Raw genomic sequence first — 19,235 nt, forward strand, 5'->3', positions numbered from 1 at the left:
CTCCACTTTGCGGCGCCAAAAGGTGGTTCGGGGGCTAGAGGCTTTCAAAATAGTAAACACGTTTGACCTGCTTAATAGGGCCTCGGGATATGCCTCATGGACTCCCGTTTTTCAAGAGTCACACTGCGCTGAAGCAAATGCCTTATGCACAATTGGTTTATTTTCGCCTTTTGTTGGACATTCATTGTCTGTCACAACAAGATGGTAACCTCTATGCAGTTTCGCAGAATGCTAATGAAGCTGTGTACGGCCTGTGACAAGGATTCGGAAAGGAATACCCGATAGTCTATTTTCTGGTGCCGGGCTATCCGTGGTTCCGATGCTGAGGCAATAATAAGACTAGGAACATGCGCCGTCCATCGCCTATCCCGCGCCAAGGCATCGACGAGAAGACGACTGCGCGGTAGCGAAGACTCGACAAAATCGCGGCCTCGGGACCGCCACATAATCCAACTAGAAGATGCTAGGATCCTAGGGAGATAGTCATATCCACCAAGGGGCTTGTCGGAAGCTTCACTTGACTGAGCTTTTGGAAAGAATCAATCCCACCGGTTTCGAGTAGCGCCCCTGGCAATCGGTATAAAGCAGGACGATACATCCATGCAGACCGCAACATTATTGTCTCAATGATCCCTTTTTGCTGTCTGCGTAGCCAACTAGAGAGAGTAAACATGAGGGCTCCAAGAATCTCAATGTGACGTGACGCAAGACTGGCAGCTCCGCTTAGCTCAAGAACAACACCAACTAGCAGTCCGACTATGTCTTTGACGGCGTTCCTTTCAATCCGCTCAAGTATTTGGAACAGGCGCTTTACTTCAGCTTGGTCCGTCGAGTCACCGAGCGAACGACTTTTCTCGGTGCGGCCAAGGTCGCCTTGCAATACAAAACTCGTTCCTGGGAACACCTGGATCGGCTTATCATTGATGTCTGCGGCCGAACTGACATTTACGGCATCGGCCAGACTTACGCCCCTCATGCAGACGCGGTAATTAGTCTGCTGTGCAACGCCCCAGAGGAGCACATCGTTTACATCCAGCGAGCCATGGTAAGTCGACGGGATGTAGACGGCAACTACGGGAGCTAGTTCTGGGACTATGACGAAAAGTGCGTCGTGCCTTTGCCGTTCCCATCGTTCTTCAGCAATAGGTGTGCCTGCCAGATTTCTGGTGATGGGAGTTCAAGCCGTCTTTATTGGTGAGCACACTAGCTTCGCTCATTCTTTATCTTTCTGTTCTCTTGAGAGCTCGACTTATGGCAGGGTGTAGATGTTGATTGATATCGTCCTCGTCGATGAGGCTAAGCATCTCACTTGTACTTGGATGGCGAGATGGATCAGACTCTAACTAGAAGGAGTGAAAGTGACCTGTCCGAGTACAATAAACCACTGCTTAAATCTTTCTAGACAGATACTTGATGAGCATGTATGGGTCTTCGCAGTACACATTGAATCGCGAATTACATCTAAAGTAACGATGACATCAAACATATGAGAGATGCTTCTGCTAACCCCTAAGATGTGACGACTCACTACGCAGTACTTAGATCATACAAAATTGAAAATTCATACGGAGCTCGCAGTACTGCTGCACGCCAATTTTTGAGTATCTAAACCTGACATAAAAGCAAAAAAGCCCATGGTCTTTCTCCAAAGATCCCTTTTGCTCAAAATTTCTGTTCAGCTTGTGTATACAAAGCCGTCGCATTTTTTGGCCAATCAATCTATCAAGTCGCCGAACCCTCTATAGACGACTAACACCGGGCGAAGAGCCTTCATACCCCCATTGTTTGCACCAGTGAACCATCAATTCAGGGGTGGTAGGCCTGACAGAGCGCAGTGCGGGACTACTAGAAGCTGTTCTCTGAGTTTCGTAAATCTTCGAGTTCGTGGCATCACCGTCAGGACCTGCATTACGCCGATAAAAGTCAACAAGCTTCAACCCAGGGTTGCGGTCGGCACCAAGTGCGTCCTTAGAAGTACGGCTCGCTTCAAGCCTATCGACCCAATCTTTGAAGCTGATGAGCTCGGGGATGCGGGTCTTTCCGTAATATTGCTGAATCGAAGGGGCTAGCTTGTCGAAAGTAGTGATGGACGGATTGCAGCCGTTGAAATACCCCTCATGATAGTCTCTCGACTCTTCTGTGAGGCCGGCAATGTCCAAGACCATTTTCGACATCGTCTCGACGGGAACCCACGCGATCAAATTCATATACGAAAGGTTCTTGGGCAATGCTTTCAGCACGAGGCTGCTTGCGATGAGGGACGGGAGCCATTCCTGGCGACTCCAAGCGCCAGCCCGCCCAAGCGGCCCCGCAATCTGTCCCACGCGCACGATGGCGAGAGGGAAGTCTCCGACCTTGGCAGCATCCTCGAGAATTAAGCTCGAGACCAGCTTGCCTTGGCTATAAGCTACGTGTGCGCCCGCCAGGGAAAGGTCGCGCAAGGAGGTCTCGGGAACCGGGCCCCGGCGCGGATCCCACATGGACGTCGAGCCGATGGTGGACACAAACAACATGACGACACGCTTATCGGCCGTGGCAGCGAAGTCCGCAAGGTTGCGAACCCCTTTGACGTGGGGTTCGAAGGCTTCGAGAGGCATATTGAAGTTCACCGCCCACGCGTTGTGAACGATGCGATCGGCCTCCTTGAGCAAGCGGGAGTACACTTCCCGAGAGAGCCCCATCCGTGGCTGAGACAGGCTGGTGCGGAAGAATTCGACCTTGCCGCTCTTCTCTGGCTGTTGCAGGCCGCGTTCATCCATCGCCTTTGCCTGCTTTCCCGCGCCGCCATCGTTGGACCTATTGAAGCAGATGACCTTCTTGATGGAAGGGTTGCGAATCATTTCATCAAGCAGGTAGCAGCCCATGTTGCCTGTCGAGCCGGTGAGAATGACAGTCTGCTGATCCTTGGCTGGCTCGGGACGGGCTGGTCTGGCATGAACCAGATCCTTCGTCATCTTTCTGTAAAGCTCTTCCATCGCCGCCTGGCTCCGAATTTTAGCATCTGCGCGGCCAGTTGCGTTTTCACTGCCAACAGCTTGGAGGATGTGGCTGGCAAGCTGATTGGGACTAGCATTGTTGTAGATGTCGCGAGCTTCGATTGTCACGCCACTGTAAGCACTGTTCGTCGCACGGAGACTGGCCGTGATGAACCGCGCAGCGGAAATAATCTGCAAGGAATCCATCCCTGCGGCAAAGAAATCGGTGTCGGGCTCCAAGTGAGGCACGCCAAGATGCCCTCGAAGCAGTTCCTCAATGGACTTGCTGAGGGCGGCCTGAGAACTGACATTGAGGCGCGGGGCCTTGGCAAGAGGAATATCCCTGGGGTTGGCGTAGAGATCTTCGATCTCCTCGGCATAGAGCCTTATAGTCGCCGACCTCTTGAGGGTTCCCTTGTCGGCCATGAGGAATGGCTTTTCTGGCTTGGATACAGTGATCAAGTGCCTTACAATTCGGGCGTGGGTTGCTTTTGCGTTCCCTGTCAGTTCATATCCTTGGGATCCAAGGGGAAAGCCTTTCGTGAAAACATGCATGGTGCTTCATTCTGGTTAAATTGTACTTACCAGCGACTGCGTTTGCCTTCGCAACTTGTGGCATGATACGTTCGATGAGATCGTCAATGTTCTCCTCGGACCTGGGGTGGACGAACGGCTCAATGATCAAGGCTGGCTGGAATTTCTGAGTTCCGACGATTACAGCGGCTTTGACCTCCGGGCTTCCACAAATGATGTCTTCCATCGTGATAGGATTGAGCTTCTCGCCGTTTGATAAGTTGATGATATTGTCCGAGCGGCCGTGAAACTTCCAGTGATGAGGCAGTGTCGGGTGTGGTTGATACAAATCATTAGTGTTGTACTCTTCCCTGTCCGGGAACGTGTAGAACACACCCTGGACAGGAAACTGCCTTGACTTCCTAGTTATGACCATTTCGTAAACATCATCGTCTGTAGTTGCCTTGCGGAACTCAACTCCAGATAGCTCTTCATTGTAAATGAAGTATTGCCAAAGCTCCAGGTTCTTCTGATGATAAAGGCATATGGGCGCAGTTCTGCGACTGTCAGCCTCGCGATTTCCCGCCCATAGGTACAAGGGTAAACAAACTCTGTAGCACCAATGACATTGATCAACTGTACGCCATGTCTGTATAGAATGTCGCCGGCCTCCTTGTTGAGAGGACCTTTAAGGAGGTCAGTATCCATGCCTTTTTATAGATGCAGTTTATAAACGCAAAGTCATCAAGTCTCTTACCTCCCCCAAACGCAAGGAAGCTGAGTTGCTTCAATACTGCGATGTGCTCAGGACGCCGGCTCATTTGTTCTATGATTGATGGAGACAACGATGCACTGTTTGGGCCGGTTGCCTGGATGATTTCAATACAGAGGTCGGCTGTCAATGGGCGATCTGGAGGGGAGAACACGGCCTCTTTGCCGCCAATGGCCATCGTGCCTATGAATCCGAGAACACCACCGGCGTGAAACATGGGTTCTAGAATGGTCAGCCACGCGAGCTAGACTTTCTCGCCAGAATCTTTGATACTCACGCGGGTTGAAATGTTTTCTTGTGCGGGCATGAGTTACCTGGGGTACGGGCAACGTTCCGTTCCATTCCGGCAGTGAAAAAACGCGATCCGTTAGAGCAATAGACCCGTGTTTGATTACAATAGGTTTCGGAAGCCCTGTGCTGCCGCTGGTATGGAGGACAAGAAAGGGATCCCATTCGGCCTGGGCTGCATTCTTCGTAAAAGGGATGTTGGGAACCTGCGGTTTTGACAAGATATCATGCAGGGGCTCTATCTCAAGCTGCTTCATGCCCCAATGCTGCACCCAAGATGCAACGACTGATCGGTGTGACGCGGGCCGTGCCACCAGTCGGCAGTCAGACATTTTGAACAGATTCATTTGAGCCTCGAATGGATTTCTCGGAGACACAAACAGGGCCTGCAATTACGTCAACTAGTGTATCACAAGTCGCACGCACTCATGGCATTCACCTTATAGCCTGCCTTGACAGCGGCAACGATCATGATCTATTGACGATTTAGCATAGCCTCAACAGAATAGAAACCCGGATGAATATCGTACAAAATATCTCACGTCATTGGGTCCAATGTAGGCGATTGTTGGAAACGTGCCGGGGGCCGGAGCGCCGCAGGCCTCAAGAATCACATGGGCAAGATAATTGATAGAATTGGCGAACTCCTTGTTCGTCACTTTCCTCCAGCCATCTCGGATCTCTGAAGTGTAAGGTGTTGAGAAACATGTCCGGTCAGGCTCGTAAACAGCTCTTTCATCGATCATGGCGGGCAGAGTGCGTTGCCCACGAACAGCCCGAGCACCAGGCTCTGAGTGTTCAATAGTGGTTGTAGCCATGATAGCTTTTGCAGGTGACAAAATGACGAATGCGTGATGGTCGTGATGACTGGCTTGTCACTATTGGAGCAGCTGAGGGGATGAGAACGCTTCATATACCGAAACCGACTCCTCGGTCATTGAACCCAAAGCAAGAATGGCATGTGACATATCGTCGTGTTTCTAAGCATCATGGGAGGAAATAACGAAACGGCTCTAAAAGCCGTGAAACTTTGTCCTAATGATAGGTTTATGTACAGTCCATGCTACAGAGTCCTACCGTTACTTACCTCGGTCGGGGTTAAGAATTCTTTTTACTTTCTGGTCGGCTACCAGATGTACTGCTTCGGATCTTCCCACCAGTGAGTTTTAGGTTTTGTGCACCGCCTATTAGAATCATTCGAAGTCTGATAAGATGACGACATCTATGTGTGCTAGTATCAAGTGTCATTCGCGTGAGAACTTGGGGAGGACCTTAAGAAAGATGGCCTGCATACTGCGGAAAAGACGAATATTACTAAACTGCGTCTCCGTAGACAGGATGATGATCGTCCAGAGAGAGGGGTTTGACAACTACAAGTCACAGCCTTGCTATCTCGGCAGATATATCTTGCATACAAATTCAATTGCCTTGAAAGCTACAGAGAGCCCGATCGTCGGGCAGCTCGAACTCACTCAAGCTAAAACATCGGAGATTACCACGGGTTACTTGACAAGCACAGAGAGTGAGCACTGATTAGAACGGTAGGATCATGAACCAACTAAAGAAGTCATCCCTTCGACACAATTCAGATACCTCGGTATTGGGACTTATCGTGCGGGGAGTTGTGCGGGGAAGCTCGCAAAATCTAACTGCAGCTTGGTGTGAACAATCAAAACGCATTCGGGATAATTCATTGTTCCATAATGAGTTCAATAGCAAGACTTTGCTGTACTGGATGACCGGCAAAACATCCGCCCCCGTAGTCGGTTAGCGCAAACTTAGAGCAAGGACAGCGAGTTGTGGTTCTCTGAACTTTAACCAGGAGCAATATAGTGGGCGAAACCCGTTCAGTGCCCATCCCATATAGTACAAAAAGGAGCAACACTAGACCCAGTTCTGTGCGTCTCTTGCCGGATGTTCTACAAGTAGAGATCTTGTGGTAGGGCTGAACATTAGTTGAAGATGCTCACAGAGCGGTTATACTAGGCTGAGTTGGTAAGTTCGTTCCCCCCAATATGTAGAGTTTCTGGAAATTGTTTGAGTTCTGGCTTTCAGATAAGATCACGTCAGAGAGCCCTGCATCGCGACGGAGTTCGGGTTCTAAATAGAGGAGTGCCGATGCCTACCTGTCTTAAGTATGCTTTTTGTTCTATTAGCTGTTAGCTAATAGTTGAAATCGTGATCTGTATCCCCTCCGGACCGTACCATAACAAAAATTTTGCATGACCTTTCGCCTGTGCACTTGGACGATTGGCAATTGTGTGTTTGCCGAAGCTCCCAGTTTCTTGCTAGAGGCCTCGTTCCTTTAGCCTCTAGGTAGTTGCCTACGAACCGCCGCACGGAGCTTATTGACGGGAACGGTCGGATGGACCATGATTAGATATTGCCTACTGGAAGATTTAAGAGGATAACAAGGGAGGGGATGCGAAGGATAGCTGTGTGGCCGTACATGCCACTGGTGATTCAGCCATACTGTGAAGCAGAGAAAAGATCGTTGCTCTATCTGGTATTGTGTACTCTAGGATCGGAACGCTCAAAATTCAACCCCATTCTATCAGTGATAACCTTAACCGAGATCCCACGAGCCAGCCCGTCGCTATTTAATCAAAGACATCCGTGACGTAACGAATGTTCCTCAAATCTTCAAACCATTTCTTGGCGCTATCCTCGTCCATGTCCTCGCCCTTGGTCTTTTCCATCTCGATCTTGATTTTGATGATGGTGTCTTTGGCGGACTCGGCGACGCCCCGAGAGCCACAGACGTAACCCTTGGCGCCCTGCTCCCAAAGCTCGAGGACCTCCTTGCGGTCGTGCCACATGCGGTCCTGTACGTGTTTGCAGCCCTCGCTCTTGTCGCAGTCGCGGCTGTAGGCGCGGCGCACCGAGACGGCGCCGAGAGCTTCCCATTTACCGAGCTCGTCACGGTACAGGTCATCGTGTTCAGCGGAGCGGCAGCCGAAGAAAAGCAGGGCGGGCGCGAGTGTGCGGCCTGCCTCGATCATGGCGGCGCGCTCCTGAATGAAGCCCCTGAAGGGTGCAAGCCCGGTGCCGGCGGCGACACAGATCATGGGCGTTCTCTCGGCGTCAGTGGGGAGGCTGAAGGCGGCGTGGGACGGGCGGATGGCCACGTGGAGGGAATCGCCTTCAGCAAGAGAATCGAGGTAGGAGGAGGCTACGCCGATGTAGGGGCCCTGTCCCGAGAGCGAAGGCTCGTTGAGAACGGAAAAGGTGAGGGTGACGTGGTTGGGATTGGCCATTGGCGAGGAGGAGATGGAGCTGAACCACGTTAGTCATTACACGCTTTGCTCCGCGAAAAGCGACTCACTATTGCCTGACGCGCATCGGCGGCAACATTGACAGAAAGACCCCGATGGGCAAATCGATCGAGGGGTGGCGTTCGAGCAAGTCGAGAATGGACACCCGCTTGCTGCTGATCTCCTCGGCGTAGTCATCGCCCGCAAGTCGGCTCAGCTCAGCCTTGGTATCCTCGTCCTTGGCGTGTTCGCAAAGAGCGAGGATGTTCTGTGGAGAATGTCAGTCAAGACTGTGATTTTGAGTGGTTAGTTATCATCTGAAAGTGATTTGCTTACTCTTCTTGTGGCAGGCTGCGAGAGTTCGACATATGAGCTCAGAATGTCGTGGGCAGGAACCGAGCTGTCGACCGGGAGGGACGTGGGACCATCGGTCTTGATACTGAGGTGTGCATCGCGGGCCAGGTGGAATTTTCGCATCGCGCGGTGCACGCTCTCCTTGGGGTTGATGGGGAGAACGGCGAGGTAGTCTCCGGCGGTGTATACCATATCGTCTGGGATCTTGATCTCAATGTGCTTCTTGATGCCCTTTGCGTCACCGCCCTTGGTGAGCGTCCCGGTCTTGGTGATTGTGGCCTCCTTGACATCCTGACGAAGAGCCGAGGTTCTGGGGTTGCTGATAACGACATCCATACCCTTGATCTTGCTGTCTTCGACGGCGGTCGTCTTATACTTGCTCGTCAGCGCGGGCCAGAGTACGTCGTCCTCCCAGGACTCGAAGTTCGTAAACACCTCGCCAGTCGACGTGTCCGTGAGGCCAAGATCAGCAAGACGTTTCGCGCCGAGCTGCTCCAGAGTGGTATCGACTAGCTTGGGGACGCGATGGAAAGTTTGAACCCAGTCTTTGTGACCGCAACCGAAGACGGCATATGACACGTCTTTGAGCGGCGCCTTGTCTTTCTCCTGGCCCTCGATCCATGCCACAAAGTGCCCGGCATTGTCAGGAGGCTGGCCCTCGTAGGATGCCGTGATGATGACAACAGGCTGGTCAGTTGGCAGATTGCCGTTGGCACTGTCCAGACAGTCGATCTTGGTCGCGTGGAAGCCGTGGGACACGGCATCTGATGCTACGCGCTGGGCCAGAGATTCACAGGTGCCGCTGTTGGAGCCGTAAAGGATCGTCAACGGCATTCCGCCTTCACCTCCGGATGCTGCGTTGTTCTTGGCTTGGTCGTGGGCCTTTTCAGGCTCGGCGAGACCAGCCAGGCGCCGCTCGAGGGTCGTGGGCGTCAGGCCATCGCGGAGAATGGCACGCATGTACATGTCCTTGGGCTTAATCGTGAGCGTCTGCTTGATGCCGAAGCTGTAGTTGGGGTCCAGGACAAAGTTGAAGTTCTGGAGAAGCATGGTCATAGTCAGAAGGGCCTCTTGCCACGCAAACGGACGACCGATGCAGGCTCTCATGCCATTGCCAAAGGGCTTCCAGCAGTTAGGGAACTCCTTGGTGATGCGGTTGAAGTTCTCGTCCATCATTCGCTCGGGTTTAAACTCGTTGGCGTCCTCGCCAAAGACGGTAGGGTCAAGGTGAGATTTGGCGAGCAGGTTGAGAATGGTCTCACCACCCTTCACTTGGTACTTGCCTGCCAGCAGAGTATCTTCGAAGGCCTCAACCGAGAAGAGCGGGATCGTTGCGTTGACACGAAGGGTCTCGCGGAGTACACCGTTCAGATAAGGCAGCCTCGAGAGGTGGTCGACCTTGATCTGACCCTTTCCGACAACGCTGTCTACCTCCTGCTGCGCCTTCTGGTACGCTTCCGGATGCTTGAGAAGCTGGTAAAACGCGAAAGACAACAGGCCGGATGTCGTCTCGTGCCCGGCGATGAGGAACGTGATCAAGTTGTCCATGATGCTCTCGTCCGTCATCTTCTTTCCTGTTTTCGAGTCGACGCCTTCAAGCATGGCCGTGAGAAGGTCACGACGATCACTCTTGCCGGCTTTTCTTGACTCCAGAACCTCTTTCGCGGTGCTTCTCAGTATTTCGATATCACTGGCGAACTTCTGGTCCTTCGAGCCGTAGAAGACCGAAGGTAGTGGTAAACGCCGTGTCCTGTTACCGGCCTCAACCAAGAAGTCACCCATAGCCTCGATGAACGGGTGAAGAACAGGCGAGTAGTAGCTGTTGAACCGGAAGCCCATGGAGCATAGGGCCAGCGTGTCGAGCGCCAAGCGCGTGAAGTCGTCGGTCACGGCGATTGGCGATTGCGGCCCGTAACGCGCCCACTTCATTGCCAATTGGCCTGCAACGTCGTGCATCTCATCGAACATGTTACGAATCGAGAGAGGGCCGAAGGCGGGCATGAGCACGCGGTGAGCGATGCCCCAGTTCTCCTCGCCCATTTTCGCCTGCATTCGCGGTCAGCATCGGAGTCCAGTGCTTCACTGCGTCGTCAAAACTTACTGTGAAAAGTCCGTCGTGCACGCCATTTCGGATTTCCTTATCGGAGGTCAGACATCACGAGCGAGTCCTACATAAGATTCCATGGAGAGTGACTTACATTGAGAGCCTGGTTTACAGACTTTTTGAACCGCTTCTCATCGCATGTCTCATTCACCAGTGCCTGGGTCGAAACCATAACGATGGAACGGCCAGGAAATCTCAATCGGTAGATCTCACCTTGGCTCAATATCAGCTACGTCACGTCGATAAAAAGGGGCCCACCAGTAAGGGGTAAAAGTTACCATATTGGTCAGCGAGAGATAGCATGGACCCTAGAGGGAATTCGGAGTTGATCTCATTGATGTTGCCGAGGATCGGCAGCCCAGGGGGCTCAGGAACGGGCACCGCTTCTGACATGCTGTCGTCGCGATGTGTCAGTGTGCGTATAACGTGTGGCGGGGTGGTATCGTATGCGGTGTTGGACCCTTGGCAAGATGAACTGGATACAATTCTACTACAGAAGATATAGCAGGAGAAAGGAGGGGGCAGAGGCCTGATAATATTCAGAAATAAAAACCGGCCGAGTCACCTTGCGTGGCTAATCTCTGCGCGCTATTTGGACTTATGCCTCGGCCCGCATTGTCATGCGTGGAGTACCAGGATGAAGGCTGGTATCATGCCATGAAAAAAGAGTACCCATTCCCACTTTTCCATAGGCGAACAATCGTGAGGTGGGACTGTTACGGCGTCGTCAATGGTCGAGATGAACATGATGGTGCGGCCATCCACTAGGTTCGGCCACGCCGTCCGTCCTATCCGCCAGTGAGTAAGGCAGCCGGAGCAAGCCCAAACCCGCCCCGATGTTGTCTACATAGTAATACCAGGTAGTGCTTATCTGCTACAGTGCTGCGTCCCTTTGGTAGCTGCTCTGTCCTCGTCCATGGTAATAGACTGACTGCCCATGTGGAACATCCGATGCCTGCAGGCGGTGAGTCAGTAGTCCTGCTGTGCTACCATGGCAAACCGAGAATTCCCCGCAATTCAAGACACAAAAGCTACACTTAGTGAGGATTTGTGCTGAGTTTGCCGACAGGCCCTCCTAGGTCGAGTGCTGACGCCGAGGTAGGGTATACCGCTCCGCTCCGTCGGGCAAACAGAACTCGACCACCCTCCCGTTTCCGTCTAATCCATGGGTTCCGGCGGTCTCACGCATCGTCTCAATCTCCGGCGGGGCTTCCGCTGGATACCGAAATCCATTGTCCGAGTCGTGAATGGCAGTGTGGGAGACCACCAGCGCTCCTCTCAACAGTTTCAATCTGCCAACAACGACCCCGGCCCCTTGGACCCGAACTCCGAACTTGAGTCTGGTTCCTGTATCCGGGTCGTCTGCGGGGAACAGAGACATGATGATGCAACACAGCAAACTGGCGCTTTTTAGTGCCTTTCTCAGCGAGTGAAAGTTTGGGTCTGCAGCCACGCAACTCAGAACTGCATCCGACACTGACGCGTACACCCAAGCAAGGAATCAACCGGCCTCTGCAGATGTGGGTTGTTAATAAGTTTTCATTCGGTTCTTGCTTTGTTTTGTCTATCACGCGGCAGAACGGATGTTTCTCAGTCCATTTCGGGCGCGACTTGGCAGAAATGCGCAGCTTTAGCGGGTGTAATGGCCGGTAGGCTTGTTGTTGGACACTTTATCATCCGCATAAGGAATGGGAACGCATCGACTCTTTGCCTATAGCTTGACGCGCTATATATATTTGCATATTTCTAAACTTGACGATCGGCGCCTTGTGACAGAATCGACCCATTGCTATGGCTTCCACTGGGGCACTAGCTTTCATCTAACATAGATTCTAGTGCATGGACGCTTTGAGGGACCCTGGCAGTGATCCAATGCCCAGCAGGAGCTTTGTTTTACTTTTAGTTGTGGCTTTTCGCGTCAAACCTATCGGTAACGTTTCGTGTCCCATCACAACGGTCGGGACGACTGGTCATATCTCTCGCATCAGATACACAGTTATTCTCTCAGTCAATCAAGTTATAGTTGAACCAGAATGAATTAATACAGAATTTATTGTTGTGGTGATGTATCCAGGACTGTAAAACACTACCAAGTCTTGGACTCGCGTGTGTTGTAGCCGCACTCAGGCGGGGACAAGCACATTGCCCAGATGACCTAAACAGCAGCTTTCGGAGGCTGAGGTGGTTCAAAGGAACACTCCCTGTCGGGCGAGGGATGATGATATGGAGGATATGGAATCTATCAAGCATTGGTAGGCTTTTGTTGGACGGTTCTTCTGCAGCAGAGGAGAGGACTGATTGCCGGAAATAATGAAGGTTCTCTGAGCAGCTGCCGTTTCAATTTCAAGGCGAAAGATACCTTGGCACAGCGTCTCTCATGCCAAATCATTCAAGTCCATAGGGAAGTCAGGGTTATTACCTAGTCGAAGGTGACGGTCAAAACGCAGCGTCTTCTTCGTAGGCTATCTCCACAATTCACCAGGTTCACAAAGGCTCGACCATGTGAAGTTTCGAGTTTATTGGCCGCTAGGGGTAACTGAGCATCGAAACAGATCCTTCACATATTCGCCTCAAATTTTGATTTTATGCCCAGAATATGCCTCGAGATCGAGAAATTCATCTTGTACAGAACTGGAGCGCGAGGGTCTAGGTTGAAGTGCCAAAGTCCACTTGATAGGTTATTAGTGGTTCTCCAAGATACAGGTCCCTATATTAGTTAACGAAGTGGTCTGTCTATATGGGTATGTTCGAAACTTGAATGCCAGAGCTGTTCTACCAAGAATCCTCGGATTAACGCAATATTTTACATTGAACAATAATGAGTCTCGACCGTCTTCCTTGGAAGTCCGGAATTTTCAACATCGTCGTACCTCTTGCAACAGACGTGTTCAAAATCTATTATCTGGGCCGCCTTACGATTCATAGAGACAAAACCCAAAAGAAGTACGTTATACACACGTCTTTGGTCAGAGAGTCTTACTCGAGTTGCAATGTATTATTTATTCCGCCCGCGCCCTTATTCTTGCGAAAATGGTTGCTGTGTGACTAGCCAAATTGGCTCAGGCTGCATGCCGCCTTGCGTGAGATTATCATCTTGGAGGCTTCAATCTTTTTGATCGGGATGCTTGTATCAAAACTGCCAGATGCCCGCCTTTGTTTTGTGTTCCTGAAAGACTTGCACATGTAGCCAGGCTGCAGAAGAGGAAACTAAGCAGCGGGATATATCATATTGCTTCTGAGCTTTGCTTTTAGACGGTCCGCACCTCAGTGTAATTCGCGTGTATACAATTATTTTGCTATTCCACGAGCCTGGAATTCATCCCGAGCCTGCACCAAAATAGGCACCTTGTCCGATATTTACGCTTCAATTGCCCAATCCCGATAATACAAAGACCAAAGGCCCAACTCCGGTCATGCCATGTCATGGTGGCTACGTTGGAAACCCGTCGCATGTGCTGGTGGATCGATGCCGAGGCACCTCGGTTTGCCGCCCCCCGGCAAAATGTGGGACACCACGGCGCTCAGGGGCAAGAAAGTTTCTGGGTTGACCGAGACGGCCACGCAAATCCCGGTTTCTATCTGCTCGAAATCCGGCTCGGTCAAACTGAAATGCCAACGGGATGATTATGAATACAGCCAAGGATCACAGGACACTTACTATCTGTCGTCGGGCCGATATGGGTCCTGATAGCGCAGCAGGGCGTACTGGGTGCATGTTAACGTGAACAAAGTATGAAGTCAACTTTCGTAACCAAGAGCTTGCTGGACTTCATCAAAATCATAGGAAACATGTCGTATTTTCCACTTTTCTTTGCCGGAATTGTGCATGGGAATTTGAAAACGTCAAGTACTTACACTCTGTCTCTGGTTTGGATGCCAAACCACGAGTTGGTACTTGGTAGTGAAGATACCAGTCATCAGTCTCTCTCTACAACAGTCAGCGGAATCCACATCCGAGATGATCGCTGTGGTCTGCAAGCCGTAGGCCAGCCCGCAAGTGCTCTGTTGTACGTTCCAGCATCACAGCCGCAGCAGACGGCTGATGATGTATGTTCCAGGCACCGTGGTCCATTCTATCAAAGGTTCGGAGACAACAGCCAGCTGCCAACTGCGGTGCCGGCCTGGCAGGGAAAGGTTAATAGAGCATCTTCATCCATTCACTCTGTGAGCCGGACACCGGAGCAAAGGAGGAATCAAACAAAGCCAAAGCCAGACGCAGATCATTATTCCATTATCCTTCGTTACATGTCCAACTCCGTACCCGTGACCCATTATTTCGTAATATCATGTACCCTCGTAGGCTCTACGCCCAATGCACCGACTTTCTTTGCCTCCTCCTCGTCTGCTTCTTCTTCATGCTAGAGCAGTAGTGGTAGTTGCTGTGGCTGTTCTGTCCTCCCCCCTGCACGCGCTGGCGAGCGTCCGCAAGCATCTCGCCAAATGTCAAGCTTGACGCGTTAGCGTGCATAGACACGGCGGGCGCACCGCCGAGCTCCCATTCCCATCGACTCCTCTCGACCGTGTCCCCGGCCTTCTGGAGCTTGTGCCGCCACCCCTCGACAAACAACCATGCCAGACGAAAGACGCTCTCGCCAGAGGGCTCTTCGGGGCCGCCCGCCTCGGTCTGATCCGCAGCAACCGGTACCCGCAGGCCGCTGGCGTCTCTCTGGTATTTCCGCTTCGGACGCTCGTCCAGCTCGTCGTACTCGGCATCCCGCTTCACCCTCTTGACGTTGAGCCCCGCCCCGCCCGAGCGTGGTCAATTCTCGTCCAGCCCGCCAGCAGAGCTCCTCAGCAGCGCGCTCTGCTCGTCTATCTCGTCTTCGACCTCGTTGAGGAACCCGGCCTTGCGCTGCTCGTACCCGGGGCTGTTGCCTCCGCTGCCGGTCTTGGCACGCTGCACGGGGTGGAAGACCCCGGACACGGGCCGTGATCGGGCCGGGCTCGCCGGCTCTTGCTTGGTCTGCGAGTTCTCGAAGATGCCGCGCATCCTGCTGATCAGGCCCCCGGGCGAGCTGCTCGACACAGAGTTCCGATGAGGGCTGTCCGAGACGGACCCTACGGAGCCCGATGGCCCGCGCATCGCCTTGACGCCGCCTTCGTACTTGAAGGGGTCGTAGTCGTCGCGGTCCGTCAGTGTAGAGTCGTTGCGTGGCCTCGTCAGATTGTGCATGGAGGCCGGCCATGAGTCCCGGATGACAGGCTCGTGCTTGTCAACATGCAGCGCCGAGTGCACCGGCGAAGACGCCATGGAGTCGATGGTACTCTGGCTTTGCACCGAGTACGGCACCGAGTCGGACCTGTCGCGCCATGGCACATGTGTCACGTCGCGCGGGATGATCAGCTCGGGATCAACACCCCCTTCCGCGGCGGTCTGAGCAGGCGGCGTCTGCGGCCGTTCGGGATTGTGTCTGCTGAACGCGAGGCCGCGAGAGGGGGTCCCCCGCGATGACGGCGTCGCAGGCGATTCCTGGTGCAACGCCATGGGGCTGACGTCCGGGTGTTGCTCGCTCTGCTGTGGCGCCAGATGCGGAGTTCTCTGCTCGTCATCCTCTTCTGCTTGGAAGCCCGATGTGTCTACTTGAATTTCAGGTCGCGACGCTGTCGGTTGGGCAGACTGCGCTTGCGGTTGCTCCCAGGAGCCTCCGGTCATCCCGAAAAGTTGCGTTTCGAGAGGCATCTGGCCGTATGGATGCTGTTCAGAACCCTGCGGGCGGGCGTTCAGGTCTTGCCCGTGCAACTGTGGTTGTTGATCACGCACTTCTTGGCCATGAAATTGAGATTGCTGCGGCACGTACGGTTCCTGAGCGTGAAGTTCCGGCTGGCGTGCGGACTGAGGGGGAGATGGATGGCCAGCATCGGATTCATCACGAAGAGACTGCTGGACATCTTCTCTAAAAGAACCCGAGCGGCTGGTTCTTGTAGCACCAAATAGGACGGGCGATCTGAGCTCGTCACGCCACGATGTTGCCCCGAAGCGAGCAGATGCGTGCTGCGCCGGGTGCTCGTCAGGGGTGATCACTGCGGTTTTGGGGCCGTCCTCTTCATCGCTGTGAGATGTGGTGACAACCCGCTCCACAATAGGCTCGTTGGAGTGGTGTTGCTGCTGCTGCTGCTGGGAGGTGAAGCCTTGGGTGAGGAACGCAGGTGCTTGGCTGTGGTCGTACTCGCTGACGTCCGAGTCCGAGTCAGAGTCATGGCCTTGGGCGAGCTCTTCGGCCAGCGACGATTTCCGGTCAAATGACACGTCTTGGCCGTACGAGGGACTCGTGGCCCCTCGGTTGTAACTTTGGTCGTAGGTGCTCTTGAGGCCGGCCGATTCCGGATGTCGTGGCGAGTCCATGACCCCTTGTGCGTACTGCGAAGACGCGCTGAACCCAGCCGAAGGCAACGGGGTGACGTACTCCTGAGACTCAGTGTCTGTGAAGTCTCCTGGCCCGGATTGTTGGAGATAAGTGGATGTTGTGGAAATACGGTCATTGCTCGCATTCGACCATTGTTGTTTGTAGTCATCGGCGTGCAGCTGGGACGTGGGAAGCGCGGGGGATGTCGAGTCTGCCGAGTCGGCTGCGTGTGTCTCACCGCGCTGCCCAATGTTCTCCCAAGAATCATCGCTTTCTTCCCCTTCTTCTTCTCTTTGATGACTTTGTAGGTCCTGGCTGCTTGTTTCCGGTGCCGACTCTCTGAATGCTGCTGGCTCCGTCGCATTGGTCTGAGCCATCTGATTGCTTGCCCCCATCAAGTTCGTTGTCTGACCATACTGATTAGCTTCCCATGCCTCCTCATTCTCCTCTCTGTCCGAATCTTCGAGTTCTTGACGGTAGTGGCCCTGTGCACTGGTTGTACGCGCAGGCGGAGGTGATGGCGGGGCTGTCCTGTATTGCGACGTCGACAGACTTGAAGTCTGGCCGGGCAAGGTGGCTTTCGAATCCCATTCATCCTCTTCGTCATACGAATCCTCAAGATCCTGGCGGTACTGTCCGTGAGAGCTTGGGGCTCCCGGAGGCGGGGGCGGGGTGGCCCTAGACTGAGATGATGATGAAAAGGGGAACTGACCAGGTCGAGCTTGGTCCTCACTTGAGTCCTGATGCTCTTGATTATCGAGACCCTGAGAGCTGGGGGCACGTAGTGGAGGTGATAGTGGTGGTGAAGGGGTCGCCCGGTTCTCCGACAATGACATTGCACTAGGCATGTTAGGCTGGGTAATGCTCGCGGGCAAGACAACTTGATCTTCCTCATCTGAATCCTCGACCTGCAGTTGGGTTTGATAGAGGGAGCTGGGGGCGAGGGGAGGCAGTGGGCCAGACGCGGGGTCCGAGTCTTCCGGTTCCGGTTGCTGACTGTAGTGTCCCTGAGAGCTGGGCACGCGGTGAGGAGAAGGAGGGAGGGGCGTTTCGCTATCCTGGGATGATGAGAGAGTGCTTGTCTGTACGGGATGAGCTAGATAAGCGCTGTAGATATCATCGTCGTCTTCGGACGAGTTCTTCACCTCTTCAGAGTTGAGGTCGTGGGGGTTCAGAGAACGTGAGGGGGAGGGAGGGGGAGGGGAGCTTGGTCTGTTTTCGGGAGATGTCAACACATTATCCATACGGTCGCTCTGGGGTCCGCGAGATTCCAAGTCTTGCTCCTCGTCAGAATCTTCAAATTCTTGAAAGGAGCGCTCAGCGATGCTCGGCATAGGGGGGATGGCGTGGTGCTGCGAAGCTGGCAGTTGCTGAGAGGTTGTGAGGCTCTCTGGCTCTTCCGAGTCGGATTCCATATCCTCCAACTCGCTGTTGTAGCGTTCCTGGATGCTGTCCAGAGATGACGACGCACGATGTCTGGCGGAAAACGGGCTGCTCTCCCGGGCGAACTGCTGAGCGCTCGGGTTCATAGACCCGTCAGCACCAGCAAACGAGTCCTCAAACTCGCCAGTCGGGGATGAGAAGCCCTGATGGGGCCGTGGTTCAGCAGAGCTCACCCCAACAGGACTGCTTGTTGCAGCGAAGGGATTGCTATATGCCGACTCGGGAACTGGCGGGGTAGGTTGTCGGTGCTCGATGTTCTGCGCTGCAGATGCTAGGCCCTCGTTGGCAACGGGGGGGCTGCGCCGCACAGGGAACAAGGTCTTGTATGTTGATTCGGCCGCCGCGAGTGCTTCCTCGTCGTCAGTATCGGTGTCCTCTGCCTCGTAGTGACCTTGCGCGGTGGTTGGCCGGTCAAAGGGTTCTTCGGGGGAGTGCGCAACATCTTGCTGTCCAAGAGGGGCCATGCTTCTGGCAAACGGGTTGTTAGAGCTAAAGCTGTCGCGGTGTCCTTGCGCACTACCAGACCGAGCGAAACTCTGCTCGGGGGAAGATGGCTGGCTATGACCGAGAGCGCTAGCTGATCGCAGGAAGTTTTCGGCAGCACTGGTCATGTTGCGAGAAAGGGGGTTATTGGGAGCTTCCGACGCGTCATCTGTCATCTGGCTGGCGAAAGGGTTGCGCCGCGGTTCCTCCTCGACAACGGTTTCCAGTGCAAACGGGTTGTACGGGATATCCGACGACTGGTATGCTGGTTGCTCGTAGCTTGCAGCATTCGCTCTCGCAAAGGGGTTATAGGAGGCTTCTGATGACTCGTGCATGTCGTCATCTTCCTTCACACTCTGGACAGAAGAGGAGGTGTTGTCTTCTTCCTCGTCAATGTGAGCTCTATCCGAGAAAGCAAATCTATTGTCGTTGTGCTCAAGAGCGCCGACGGCCGGCAAAAGGTTTCCGTGCTGCTGGTCCTGCTCGTAGCCCTGATCTGCAGCCATGCTCGTAGTCTCAGTCATGTAGGAACTGTCAAGCGTGGCATCAGGAGCCACAGAGACGTTGCGGCTCACAGACTCGGGATGGAAGTATTCTTCGGACTTTGCAGCTAGCTCAGAGGTGTCGCCAACAGCAGATGCGGCGGGCTCGGTGTGCTCAGTGAGGGCGGAAAGGTCGGCCTCACGCGAACGATCGACATCATCG

General features: G+C 53.5%; 4 protein-coding genes across 4 annotated transcripts; all 4 read right to left on the reverse strand.

Annotated features, from left to right (window-relative positions):
• Window positions 1–1,739: 1,739 nt before the first annotated feature.
• Window positions 1,740–5,366, reverse strand: LY79DRAFT_516048 (male sterility protein; the record flags this gene model as incomplete). Its single annotated transcript, XM_060554778.1, has 7 exons — window positions 1,740–3,475; window positions 3,561–4,045; window positions 4,099–4,174; window positions 4,246–4,482; window positions 4,538–4,934; window positions 4,988–5,023; window positions 5,091–5,366. The coding sequence occupies 7 exons, from the start codon at window positions 5,364–5,366 to the stop codon at window positions 1,740–1,742; spliced, it is 3,243 nt and encodes a 1,080-aa protein (XP_060413837.1).
• Window positions 5,367–7,148: 1,782 nt separating this feature from the next.
• Window positions 7,149–10,653, reverse strand: LY79DRAFT_516166 (cytochrome P450; the record flags this gene model as incomplete). The annotated part of the gene is made up of 6 exons (XM_060554785.1): window positions 7,149–7,824; window positions 7,874–8,070; window positions 8,139–10,202; window positions 10,258–10,293; window positions 10,355–10,473; window positions 10,539–10,653. The coding sequence occupies 6 exons, from the start codon at window positions 10,651–10,653 to the stop codon at window positions 7,149–7,151; spliced, it is 3,207 nt and encodes a 1,068-aa protein (XP_060413838.1).
• A 3,910-nt stretch (window positions 10,654–14,563) lies between these two features.
• LY79DRAFT_516181 (uncharacterized protein) lies at window positions 14,564–14,986 on the reverse strand (the record flags this gene model as incomplete). Its single annotated transcript, XM_060554786.1, has 1 exon — window positions 14,564–14,986. A coding segment is annotated over one exon (423 nt), but the record flags the coding sequence as incomplete, so codon positions are not given.
• A 19-nt stretch (window positions 14,987–15,005) lies between these two features.
• On the reverse strand, window positions 15,006–19,024 carry LY79DRAFT_221720 (uncharacterized protein). The gene has a single exon (XM_060551616.1). It carries the CDS (start codon window positions 18,863–18,865, stop codon window positions 15,020–15,022), a length of 3,846 nt encoding a protein of 1,281 aa, XP_060413840.1. The 5' UTR covers window positions 18,866–19,024; the 3' UTR covers window positions 15,006–15,019.
• Between the last annotated feature and the right edge of the window lie 211 nt (window positions 19,025–19,235).

Source organism: Colletotrichum navitas (genome assembly GCF_030913465.1).
Source record: "Colletotrichum navitas strain CBS 125086 chromosome Unknown LY79scaffold_32, whole genome shotgun sequence".
Classification (NCBI taxonomy): domain Eukaryota; kingdom Fungi; phylum Ascomycota; class Sordariomycetes; order Glomerellales; family Glomerellaceae; genus Colletotrichum; species Colletotrichum navitas.